The sequence below is a fragment of the Papaver somniferum genome, unplaced genomic scaffold (genome assembly GCF_003573695.1).
Source record: "Papaver somniferum cultivar HN1 unplaced genomic scaffold, ASM357369v1 unplaced-scaffold_70, whole genome shotgun sequence".
Classification (NCBI taxonomy): Eukaryota; Viridiplantae; Streptophyta; class Magnoliopsida; order Ranunculales; family Papaveraceae; genus Papaver; species Papaver somniferum.
The window spans coordinates 322,556-335,672 of record NW_020649860.1 but is presented as its reverse complement, the minus strand read 5'-3'; the positions used below and the strand labels follow the sequence as shown (position 1 = coordinate 335,672).

Below are 13,117 nucleotides of genomic sequence, written 5' to 3'. Positions count from 1 at the left end.
AAAAATAGGAGAGTTTTTCCTAATTTGTGTATTACTAGTTTTAGCGTAGTCCTAAACCTATAAATAGGCATCTAGAGTGCTTGTAGAGGACATGGCAGAAAACTAGAGGAATTACTAGTAGGAAACAAGCAAGAAGAAGAAGCAATACCTAGGGCAGAAAATTAACCTAAGAGGTAAACATTGTAAGTTCTTCGCTATAGAAATAAAATCAGAACATTCTATTGCAAAATGCTTGTGTTTTATTCTTGTGTTAGCTGTTTCAATATCTATAACATATCAGGGTCAAAAACTGGTCAGTGAAGGATGAACTTGTAGGTTTAAATTACTTATGTTCTTAAACAAGGGTTTTCACCAACTTGAGCTTAATGTCATGTGTTTGAGTTTCTCTTCAATGGTTTATTTTCTCTTCAATTTCTCATATTCTATGCCATGTATAGTCTATTGTTAGGTTGATAGAATTTCTCATTGAACTTTGTTACCAATTGATTTATGAATATTCTCAGACTATTTAGGCCTTGTATGATCAGTTCTTAGGATTTCTACTTAAGGTTGAGAACAAACATAACTTGTATTACGACTTGTCAATAAATCTTAAACGTCATATCTTCCATGTATCATTAGCTAGGTTTGCAATTGTGCATGAGTAAAATTATAGACCTTTGTGAGAGACATAAGTGAAATTTAGCCTGCAAGGGATTCCGTATACCTAATATATCCACATCCTTGATTTACAATCTTTATACAATTGCTTTATTTGCACATTAATTTATTTTCTTAGTACAACAATCTCTGAAATATTGAATCTTGGTTAGTCAGTAGTATTAGTAGTATGTTTCACACTCTTTGAGGGATAAAATGGCTAAACGTGGATGTTTACTTGCTAATGAAGTGGGAATACATTATGATGGAAGACCACCTTTTTTAAATTCAGTTGAATATCCAAATGTTTCTTATTATCGTTTTAAGTAGTTTACAAGTTTTTGGGGTTGATGTGACCTCTTTTCTTGTAAACTATACTTTGTAAATTTTGTTATCTATTAATACAAATTTTGACTTATAAAAAAAAACACTCCTTGAGGGAAGGAACCATGCTTGCTATTGTGTGCTCATTTTGACACGGTGCGCTTGCGGTAAAACAAAGTCGGTCTACTGACCCATCAAGAATATTGTAAATATAGAATATTGTGAGTTCAGCTGGGTGAAGCTCTAACTTCTATATATATATTTCTCTTTATTAAGAAAAAGTGGTGGTTATGATGGGGGTCATTCGTGATCGTAGGATCGGGCGATCCTGTGGCCTGGAAAGGCTGCTGGGGGAGGAAGAAAAAAGTAAAACGCGAGGCATAGCCACCGTCGGATCGGGCGACCTGGGTCCAGGATATATCGTGGGCGAAAGATATATTCGTTCGTCCATTCTTGACATAAAATTAGATCTGGCCGTTTAAACACAAGAAAACTAAAAAGATGGTTAAACTTCTTCTTTATTCTATCCGCTGCAACCTATACGAACCCCAATCTCTTTCTCCTAAATCTATATTTCATATTTCATACACCGAATGGCCCACTGTTCAGTGACACCGAATCGGTCCACTGTTCAGTGACACCGAATCGGTCCACTGTTCAGTGGATGAAGATGGCAGTGAACAACAACAAATCTGGGGATGTTCTGTAATTGGGGATTTCTGGGGTTGTGTTGTAATTGGGGATTTTTGGGTTGGATTCAAATCAGTGGAAGTGCCATTAATCAATTAAAGATTAAGGAAGAAATTAGAGATTCGGGAGGGGTTTCACTTGAATTTGTTACATGAAGCTGTTGCTTAAGAAGATTTGGTGTTTGCTGTTATGGTTTGATTTAGGGTTTCAATCGAGAATCGGCGAAGATGGTGATTGTTGGATCTGGGTTTGACTGTGTTCGATTTGAGATGGAAATTAGAGATAGTTGTGAGCTGTTGATGAAGCTCTCTGTTATCTGCGAACCCTAAACCAAGAATCTGTTCTTTTTTTTTGAATTTTCATCTTATTTCACCGCAGGTCAAAGAATTTGGTGTTGCAGTTGATGCTGAAAGAAGTTCTTACAGCCATCAGTGCAATCTGTCTCTTTCGGTAATATCAAATTCAAACTCTTTATCTAAATTTCATATTAGTTACTTTCGATCGAACGCTTGATTCTTTTTTAAATTTGGTTAATTTAAATATTGTGTTTGAATTTTGTAAGGTTTAGATGTTAATAATTAGTTCAATGAGGGAAGGCTATTCTTTTGTATGAACAAGCGAGAAAAAAGGTAGTTGTTATTTTCTCATAATCTAATGGTCAGGAGTGCTGGTGATGGTCGGGTATACAATTTCTGTACAAATTTTAATTGATTTTTCTATAAAAGTTTTGTTTAAGCCAGAATTTTCAATTAGTCGTTAATTGCAGATATCCATGGTCAAGCTAATGAAAAGCATTGGAGTGAATCACATGGTCTCTTTGGTTTTTGTTTTGCAGGGGAGGACGAAACAAAAATGCTCGGCAAACCATCATGTTTACCGAGTTTGTGATTCAGTGGCTATCTATGCAGCTTGCTTTTACTAATATAACCCATGTCGGGAGTCTTGCTTATTGGAGACCGACAATAATTTTCCACAGAATGAGCCGAAGTAATCAGGTGATAGGGACGTCAAGTAGAACAATTGTGACAATGAGGTCATAGGGAAAATGGTATTCCGTTCATCCCTTCTGCCTATTCCGCAATTTCTTTTAAGCGAATTATATGATTTAAATAGACTTTTCTTATATTGTTGATACTTATTATGTTTTGAATGTGTTTAGAAGAAGGAAAACTGAAATAAATCAGAGGTATCAATAACCCAAATCAACAGTGATAAACCCTTACTTATGTTGGTTTCAGGTAACAATCAATGCAGCCAATTTATACCCTTGCATTGCTTGGTCGGATTGCAGTCAATTTATACTGGTGATGTTTCTTTCTTGATATTGTGTAAATTGGTGGGCATGTTCTTTATTTTTATTAGTCGTAACTCAGGAGTGAAGGGAATTGAGGTGGATTCGAGTAATCAATTTGTTGTAGTGTAGTAGTTCTTGGTTCTTCTCATGGTCATGTAAAAAAAATGCCGAGGCTTTGGCTGGAAGAGATGGGACAGAAAGATTAGTAATCTTTTTATATTCATGCATCCTTGCAGTTGCGAAAAAGTTGGTCACTATCTTCAAACAATGGGTTTTGTACTATGGTTTCAGCTTATTTATCTCCAGTTTTTTTGATATTTCCATTAGCTCAAACTGGTGATGCTCTCATGGCAGATCTTACGTATCTGCCCTTATGAGTTTGGGACCTTCGAGCCTCATAAGTCCCTGGATGACGTGTTGCTGAGCATTACAGTTGGGGACACCTGTATGAACTGGCTTAATGGGTACAAGGAGACTTAAATCAACCTGGAAAACTATATTTACTTTTCTATCTGGTTCTTTGTCAGGTTCATGGAGCACCATGAGAAGAATAAAAAACCAGTTAATCGATGAGTTTGAAGGTGACCGAGGGATAAATTATGTGCCTGAGCTGGTGAGTTATATGATGTTCTTGCAATTCTGTTCACTTAATTTTTTGATCTTCGAAAATGGCATGTGCTCCTTTGTGATGCAATATCCCCTGCATAGTTAGGTACGTTAAACATAATATTGTAGTAAAAGTGGTGGTTATGATGGGGGTCATTCGTGATCGTAGGATCGGGCAATCCTGTGGCCTGGAAAGGCTGCTGGGGGAGGAAAAAAAAGTAAAACGCGAGACGTAGCCACTGTTTGATCGGGCGATCCTGGGGCCAGGATATATCGGGGGCGAAAGATATATCGGTTCGTCCATTCTTGACATAAAGTTAGATCTGGTCGTTTAAACATAAGAAAACTAAAAAGATGGTTAAACTTCTTCTTTATTCTCTCCTCTGCAACCTATACGATTAAGAACCCCAATCTCTTTCTCCTAAATCTATATTTCATATTTCATACACCGAATCGGTCCACTGTTCAGTGACACCGAATCGGTCCACTGTTCAGTGGATGAAGATGGCGGTCAACAACAACAAATCTGGGGCTGTTCTGTAATTGGGGATTTCTGGGGCTGTGTTGTAATGGGGGATTTTTCGGTTGGATTCAAATCAGCGGAAGTGCCATTAATCAATTAAAGATTAAGGAAGAAATTAGAGATTCGGGAGGGGTTTTACTTGAATTTGTTACAGGAAGATGTTGCTTAAGAAGATTTGGTGTTTGCTGTTATGGTTTGATTTAGGGTTTCAATCGAGAATCGGCGAAGATGGTGATTGTTGTATCTTGGTTTGACTGTGTTCGATTTGATATGGAAATTAGAGATAATTGTGAACTGTTGATGAAGCTCTTTGTTATCTGCGAACCCTAAACCAAGAATCTGTTCTCTTTTTTTTTTTTTGAATTTTTCATCTTATTTCACCGCAGGTCAAAGAATTTGGTGCTGCGGTTGATGCTGAAAGAAGTTCTTACAGCCATTAGTGCAATATGTCTCTTTCGGTAATATCAAATTCAAACTCTTTATCTAAATTTCATATTAGTTACTTTCGATCGAACGCTTGATTCATTTTTAAATTTGGTTAATTTTCATATTGTGTTTGAATTTTGTAAGGTTTAGATGTTGATAATTAGTTCAATGAGGAAAGGTTCTTTTGTATGAACAAGCGAGAAAAAAGGTAGTTGTAATCTTCTCATAATCTAATGGTCAGGAGTGCTGGTGATGGTCGGGTATACAATTTCTGTACAAATTTTATTTGATTTTTCTATAAAAGTTTTGTTTAAGCCAAAATTTTCAATTAGTCCGTAATTTCAGATATCTATGGTCAAGCTAATGAAAAGCATCGGAGTGAATCACATGGTGTCTTTGGTTTTGTTTTTGCATGGGAGGACGAAACAAAAATGCTCGGCAAACCATCATGTTTACCGAGTTTGTGATTCAGTGGCTATCTCTGCAGCTTGCTTTTACTAATATAACCCATGTCGGGAGTCTTGGTTTATTGGAGACCAACAATAATTTTCCACAGAATGAGCCGAAGTAATCAGGTGATAGGGACGTCAAGTGGAAGAATTGTGACAATGAGGTCATAGGGGAAATGGTATTCCGTTCATCCCTTCTGCCTATTCCGCAATTTCTTTTAAGCGAATTACATGTTTTTAATAGACTTTTCTTAAATTGTTGATACTTATTATGTTTTGAATATGTTTAGAAGAAGGGAAACTGAAATAAATCAGAGGTATCAATAACCCAAATCAACAGTGATAAACCCTTACTTGTGTTGGTTTCAGGTAACAATCAATGCAGCCAATTTATACCCTTGCATTGCTTGGTCGGATTGCAGCCAATTTATACTGGTGATGTTTCTTTCTTGATATTGTGTAAATTGGTGGGCATGTTCTTTATTTTTATTAGTCAGAACTCAGGAGTGAAGGGAATTGAGGTGGATTCGAGTAATCAATTTGTTGTAGTGTAGTAGTTCATGGTTCTTCTCATGGTCATATAAAAAAAAATGCCGAGGCTTTGGCTGGAAGAGATGGGACAGAAAGATTAGTAATCTTTTTATATTCATGCATCCTTGCAGTTGCGAAAAGGTTGGTCACTATCTTCAAACAATGGGTTTTGTACTATGGTTTCAGCTTATTTATCTCCAGTTTTTTTGATATTTCCATTAGCTCAAACTGGTGATGCTCTCATGGCAGATCTTACGTATCTGCCCTTATGAGTTTGGGACCTTCGAGCCTCATAAGTCCCTGGATGACGTGTTGTTGAGCATTACAGTTGGGGACACCTGTATGAACTGGCTTAATGGGTACAAGGAGACTTGAATCAACCTGGCTTAATGGGTACAAGGAGACTTGAATCAACCTGGAAAACTATATTTACTTTTCTATTTGGTTCTTTGTCAGGTTCATGGAGCACCAGGAGAAGAATAAAAAACCAGTTAATCGATGAGTTTGAAGGTGACCGAGGGATAAATTATGTGTCTGAGCTGGTGAGTTATATGATGTGCTTGCAATTCTGTTCAATTATTTTTTTGATCTTCGAAAATGGCATGTGCTCTTTTGTGATGTAATATCCCCTGCATAGTTAGGTACGTTAAACATAGTATTGTAGTAAAAGTTGTGGTTATGTTGGGGGTCATTCGTGATCGTAGGATCGGGCGATCCTGTGGCCTGGAAAGGCTGCTGGGGGTGAGAAAAAAAGTAAAATGCGAGACATAGCCAACGTTGGATCGGGCGATCCTGGGGCCAGGATATATCGTGGGCGAAAGATATATCCGTTCGTCCATTCTTGACATAAAATTATATCTGGACGTTTAAACATAAAAAAAACTAAAAAGATGGTTAAACTTCTTCTTTATTCTCTCATCTGCAACCTATACGAACCCCAATCTCTTTCTCCTAAATATATATTTCAAGTTTCCTACATAACAAATTCTCACAACCTTGTCACACGAGGGAGTAATTTTCAATTCCGGCTAGCAAAACAGCTGGAAGCTAGGCTTTATCGTTACATTTTGTGTGATGTTACAGTATCTATTTTTGTTTGTATAATCTTCTTTGCTCGAAAGATTTCGATGAATCAGTATCCAACCTTTATTTTAGCTTCAATCTCGCTTGTTGAAGGGTTTTGAAGTCTTAGTAGTTCTCTTCTTCTTCATTGTTTCTTTTGGTTTTCTTTATGAATTCTTTTAATTATTTCAGTTCTAATATTATGTTGTTTTAATTTGTTTTGCAGATTTCCATAGTCGATTCCGGTGTCGCTCCCAGTGGTGGTAATCAGTCGTGATTTACTAGTTCAGATCTCTGTTGTTTGTCACAGTAGTGTTTGCTTCAAATAATAGTCGTATTATTGTGTTCTCATCATATCTAGTGTGATTTCAAAAAGTCGTTTTTGAACCTGGTATTCCATTCCTCAATATTGCTGCATCGAAGATCCTTTCTTCAGTCTACATCTTCATCCATGTCTGCACTTAGATTCATCACCTCTAAGCTCCGTTCTGAGTCAGTCCACGCGTTTGAATCAGTAAAACCCCATTGCCGTGATTATAGCTCATTCACAGGGAAAGTTTCTTTCAAATTCAAATTTCTGGTCAATGATATTAAGCCAGATATTTTGCTTCTCTCCCAACAAATATGGAAACAGAATAATACTCATCAATATAAAGATTTCCATAATCCAATTAGGTATCCAACTTATAAACAGAATCCTAAAACCCTAAGCGTTACTGGAAAAATTCATCTCTTCACCAAAAATCCTGGTAAAACTATGTCACCTCAAACCAACAACCAGCTTATGAACTCTCACAAATATGCAAACATCTGGTTCTGTCTCTACTCCTCTTAGATCAATAAGAAGAATAGTTGCATCTGCTCAACCTTCTGTTGAAGATACCGATGGATTTACCTTTAGTCTTCTTGGAAAAATAATCTTCAAGAATCCGCTAGATCATGAAGATGTGAAGAAAGAAATAAACAATCGCTGGAGAAGTTATCGCAAATATGAAATCATTACTAAAGGAACAAACCTATTTCTTTTTAGGTTTCAAAAAGAAGATGCATTCAATGGTGTTAGAATGAAAACCTGGGATATCATGGGATACTTACTGTCACTAATCCAGTACGATCCCAACATATCTATCTCAGAACATAAGTTTGAACAGCATGTCTGGACTGTTAAGTTGAGAAATCTGGGTAATATCATTCTAAATGATAGGCTAACTAATGAAATATGCAAGGATATAGGGATAAAGGTCAACTCAGAGGGTAGGAGAAGGCAGCCGAGAGGAAGTGTCACAGGCACGGTTTATATTGAAGTCAAGCTTACTGAACCACTCGGACGCGGAGGATGGTACATTACTCCTACTGGCAAAAAGAAATGGGTTATATATCACTTCGAGATGCAGCCCTATGAGATCTGCAAGAAATGTTGGGTTGTGGATCATGAAGACACAAAATGTAAAAGACTTGCTCAAGAACAAAAAGTGGAAGCTATGACAGAGGCTGAATACGCTGAATGGAGCCAGACAGAAGAGGGGAAAAAAATTTTGGCTGCCTATATAACAATTGAGGATGCCAATATAATGGATGTAGGGGTGGAAATATCCAAGGGTACTGATAATACTTCTTCTTCTTCGACCACTCCGTTTCAACTTTCTCATAATGGAGGAATTCTAGACCTAGAAATAGAAGATGCTGAAATGAGGAAAAATAAGCGCACCAGAGAAACAAGCTCTCAGATTAAACCCACAAACAATACTGCTTTACCTCATAATCTCAATAGCCGGATTACCCACAACAATCCCATTTACCAAAGTCCTAATAACGGATCTGAAGAAATGATTGATTATAGCGATCTCTCAGCTGAAAATAGGATGGAATACCAACTTAATTCAATGGATGATAATCGATCTAAGGCAATTGATAGCGCAGAATCTGAACATATGGGAGCGGCTTCTCGGAATCACTATGGAAATGCTGCATCTGCTAATCAGGTTTCTTATCAAAACCCTAGTTTTACATTTATTTTTTATAATACTAGAAATTTCTGCCGTGATTTCTTTTACTTTAGTTGTAATTTCACTACTAGACTATTTTTGCAAGATTATTTTATTTCAGTCCTCAATTTCACTTATGATTCTAATTGTCTTGTCCTGCACCTGTTGAATTCTGTTGATTGTTATTTGCCTGGCTATCTCTGGTTCAGTCTTGTCATTGCTTTCAGTTTAGTGCCTTGCTGTTACTCTAGATACTTATCCATCAATCCTGCCTGTAATATCCTTCTTATGTTTCATAACTATTATGGTATTTATCTTGTTATCTCAAATACGAGAATCTTGTCTTGGAATTGTCAGGGTTTCGGTAACCCTGATACCTGAAACAGTTTGTGGAATCAAATTAAAAATCAAAATCCTTATGTTATCTTCTTGTGTGAAACCAAAAATGACTCTACAAAAATGAGACAATATCTTAAGAGATTCAACTATCCTAACAATTGGATATGCCCTTCTTTGGGTCTCTCAGGTGGTACTGCCCTTTTGTGGAAGAGTGGATTCACTTTAAATATTTTCCAGTCTACTGACAAGATGATTCACACAACTATCTCTTATGATCCTAGTAAGCCAGAGTTCCTTGCTACTTTTCTCTATGGTTCTACTTACCATGATGAGAAAATTGCACAATGGAACCACATTGACAGTATTTGTGCTGACATTAATCTTCCATGGGTTTCAATTGGTAATCTTAATATCACTATGTTTGCCCATGAAAGATCCGCCAACACTAGGCCAACTAACACTGAATACCCTATAATACAACAAGTCATTGATAGATCTGACTTGACTGATTTAGGGTATATAGGTGCTCAGTTTACTTGGTCTAATAGGCAATCCGATTCTGATAATGTCAAAGCTAGACTTGACAGGGCTTTGGTGAATGGTCATTGGCTGCATCACTATAATAACTCAAAGCTTTTTCATATAGATGCAATAGGCTCTGACCATTTACCTATCCTCTTGGTTACTAATTGCAGTGACCATCAAGGAAAAATACCCTACAGATATTTTAAATGTTGGTTTAAAGATCCTACTTGTCAACAAGTTATTAGAGATGCCTATAGAATTAATGTTAGGGGGTGTCATGCTTTTAAAATGATCAACTGCCTTATAAATGTTAAATATGAGCTTAAGAAATGGAATATTTCCCACTATGGTAATATTGATCAAAAAGTTTTCTCTCTAACTGATCAACTCAAGCATCTGAATAATAATCCTTATTCTATTCAGAACAATGAGGCCATAAAGGAAGTTGAACATAATCTTGAGTTGGCTCAAAAAGCTCAAGAGTCCTTTTATACTCAGAAATCTAGGGTTGATTTTACTAAGAACCATGATAGAAATACTTTTTTATTACCACACCTATGTGAATAGAAGAAGGCATTTCAATCACATTAGTTTCTTAAAATTGACTAATGGGCAATGGTCTGAGGATAGAGATTCTCTTGAAGACCTTCTTGTTACTCATTTTAAGAGTATTTCTATTACAACAAATCCTACTCTGAATGATGATTTTTTAAATTGCATAGACAGATGTGTCACTAATGAGGACAATGATAAGCTTTTGAGTCTCATTACTCTTGATGAGATCATGAACACTATCAAGCAAATGACCCCTTGGACTGCCCCTGGTCCAGACGGGTTTCCCCCTAGATTTTATAAACAAAATCTTAATTTGCTTGAGCAAAATGTTTTGGAAACAGTCAAGAGTTTCTTTGATTCCAAACATCTTCTAAAGGAAATGAATCATACATTTATTTCTTTGATTCCTAAGGTGAATAAGCCTACTACTCCAGCTGATTTTAAGCCTATCTCTCTATGCAACTCTAATTATAAGATCATCTCTAAGATCCTTGTAAATAGAATGAAATCTTTGCTAGGAAAAATTATATCACCATACCAGGCTGCATATGTACCTGGTAGAAACATTCAAAACAATGTGGTGATTTCCCATGAGCTAGTTCATACTATGAAAACAAAAAAGGATAGAGCATCATGGGCCTTAAACTTGACATGTCTAAGGCCTTTGATAGAGTAGAATGGCCCTTCCTAATTGTTGTTCTTAAGAAATTTGGGTTCTCAGATTACTGGTGTCAATTAATTTCTCAGTGTATAAGTACCACAAATATCAGCATTCTTTTAAATGGTTCTCCATGCACTTCTTTTTCTCCTATCAGAGGACTCAGATAAGGAGACCCATTGTCTCCTTATCTGTTCATTTTGTGCATGGAATCTTTTTCTAGATATCTCAAACATGCTGAACATTCTAACTTAATTCATGGTTTGAAAGTGACTAAAGAAGCTCCTAGTATATCACATCTGCTTTTTGCAGATGATTGTCTGCTTTTTACTAAAGCTACTCGTTATAATCAAGTAATCTTATGTCTTTGATTAGAGATTTTAGTAGTATTTCTGGTCAAATGATAAATTTTGAGAAGTCTGCATATGTTTTCAGTAAGAATGTTCAACCTGATCATTGTGTTTCTCTTATTAGAGCTATGAATGTTAGGAAGATAGAACTTAATGAAAAGTATCTAGGTATACCTCTCTTTATTACCAGAAATAGGACTGAGAGTATGTCACATTTAAACACTCATCATGATTCTAGAGTGTCTAAATGGAAAGGTAAACAATTAGCTCAATCAGGCAGATCCATTCTTGTTCAGCATACCTTAAAATCTTCATCTAACTATCATATGAACTCTTTTCTGCTCCCTGACAATATTATTAACAAATGGAGCAGTCCCAAAGAGACTTCTGGTGGGGAAAAAATGGTCATAAGGGTTACTACTTTAGAAAATGGGAAAAAATGTGTACACATAAACTGCAGGGTGGGTTAGGCTTAAGAAACCTGAAAAAAATGAACCTAGCTCTTTTAACCAAAACTGCTTGGTTGCTCATTCACTCTCCTAATGATCTGTGGGTTCAAATTCTCAAGTGCAAGTATTTTAAGAACTGTCACCTCTCCATTATAAGAAACCTTGGTCTATGTCTTGGGTGTGGTCTAGTATTTGTCATGGTCTGGATATCTTAAAACAACATGCTTATTGGGACATTAGAGATGGTAGTACAGTTCAAGCCTTCACTGACAACTGGATTCTAAACCCTTCTCAGCCATTGTGTGTCAATTATCCAAACCCCAACTATAAAGTTGCTGAGTTTATCAATCATGAGTCTAAAACTTGGAGGATACATTTAATTGAGTCATTTTTTACTAGTGATAATTGTCAAAAAAATGTGCAGTATGAGAATTCCAATTTCTGGTTGTGACACTTTGATTTGGCCATACAACAGTAATGGTATCTTAACTGTAAAATCTGTCTATAAACTGCTAGCTAATGAATTGCCTCATAATTCTAGTCCCAATCCTGATTTTGAAACACATAAGGCTATTTGGAAGTCCCATCTTTTTCCTAGAACCCAATTGTTTATATGGAAGTGCTTTGAAAATATTCTACCCACTGGTAGCAAACTAGCTAGATTCAACCACACTCATGATGATAGGTGTAAATCATGTAACTCTGGTGTTTCTGAAACTCTAGAACATATGTTACTTCACTGTCAATTTTCTAAAAATATGTGGTCAAACATCCATGTTATTAGTTCCTCTGTTTTGCAGGATTCTGATACTAACATCAGTATTAAGGAATGGATTTCTAAATGGCTCACATACAAAACTCTGCAAGATAAATCGTCTATTGTCCTTACTGTGGCCTGGTGCCTCTGGAAAGACAGATGCTCGAAAGTGTTTGATAACATACACTTAAACCCGCAGATTACTGCTAGAAATGCTATAAGAACTGCGGGTGAAACTATGAATGTTTTTGCCCCTGTATCTGTGCCCAAATAACTAATGTGGTTCCTGATATTGCGTCTCATTTTTTTGAATCTGTATCACATGAAAGTCTTCTAATCTTCTGTGATGCTTCCTTTAACAAAAATACTAATGAATCTGGTTTTGGAATTGTGGCCTTAACCTCAGCAGGTGACTTCAAGGGATGCAAGCTAGTCTCAGGAAGGAGTGCAAGTTCCGAAGTAGCTGAAAGTGCAGCAATCCTGGAGGCTGCAAGTTGGATTAAAAGAAATAACTTCCAGAACTTTTACATTATCAGTGATGCTAAAAATATTATAGCTTATCTGAATAATAGCAAAGGCCAAACTAGTTGGACCTCATGCTCTTTATTAGATGATTTTCTTTTCCTTTTAAAAGATAGTTCTCCTCTTAGATTCATTCATCTTAAGAGAGATCATAATAGCTTAGCAGACATAGCTGCAAAACACAGTAGAATGTTGAGAATTTCAGGAGAATGGGATGTCAACAATCACCAAAATTTTCTCCCTCAAACTGTAATCTCTCATTAATATCAATGAATTTTATTTTCCTAGCAAAAAAATAATCTATATTTCATATTTCATACAACGAATCGATCCACTGTTCAGTGACACCGAATCGGTCCACTGTTTAGTGGATGAAGATGGCAGTCGACAACAACAAATCTGGGGTTGTTCTGTAATTGGGGATTTCTGGGGC

General features: G+C 36.4%; 1 protein-coding gene across 15 annotated transcripts; it reads left to right on the top strand.

Moving 5' to 3' along the window:
* Positions 1–1,473: 1,473 nt before the first annotated feature.
* LOC113344010 lies at positions 1,474–12,913 on the top strand. Of its 15 annotated transcripts, XM_026588075.1 has the most exons (12): positions 1,474–2,103; positions 2,489–2,701; positions 2,892–2,957; positions 3,302–3,392; positions 3,475–3,560; positions 3,723–3,847; positions 4,463–5,130; positions 5,321–5,623; positions 5,732–5,841; positions 5,939–6,024; positions 6,771–8,526; positions 12,569–12,913. In XM_026588075.1, exons 11-12 carry the CDS (start codon positions 7,345–7,347, stop codon positions 12,593–12,595), a joined length of 1,209 nt encoding a protein of 402 aa, XP_026443860.1. In that variant the 5' UTR covers positions 1,474–2,103; positions 2,489–2,701; positions 2,892–2,957; positions 3,302–3,392; positions 3,475–3,560; positions 3,723–3,847; positions 4,463–5,130; positions 5,321–5,623; positions 5,732–5,841; positions 5,939–6,024; positions 6,771–7,344; the 3' UTR covers positions 12,596–12,913. The 15 variants fall into 15 exon arrangements, with proteins under 15 accessions (XP_026443860.1, XP_026443863.1, XP_026443858.1 ...); XM_026588078.1 differs by lacking the exon at positions 3,302–3,392; XM_026588073.1 differs by having other exon boundaries at positions 2,892–3,392.
* Positions 12,914–13,117: the final 204 nt, after the last annotated feature.

Excerpts from the sequence above, each read along its gene's own strand:
- LOC113344010 (XM_026588079.1), top strand. The coding sequence starts at position 7,345 with ATGCAAACATCTGGTTCTGTCTCTACTCCTCTTAGATCAATAAGAAGA. Across the intron at positions 8,527-12,568 it reads ATGCTGCATCTGCTAATCAG|CAGGTGACTTCAAGGGATGC; the intron begins GTTTCTTATCAA and ends CCTTAACCTCAG.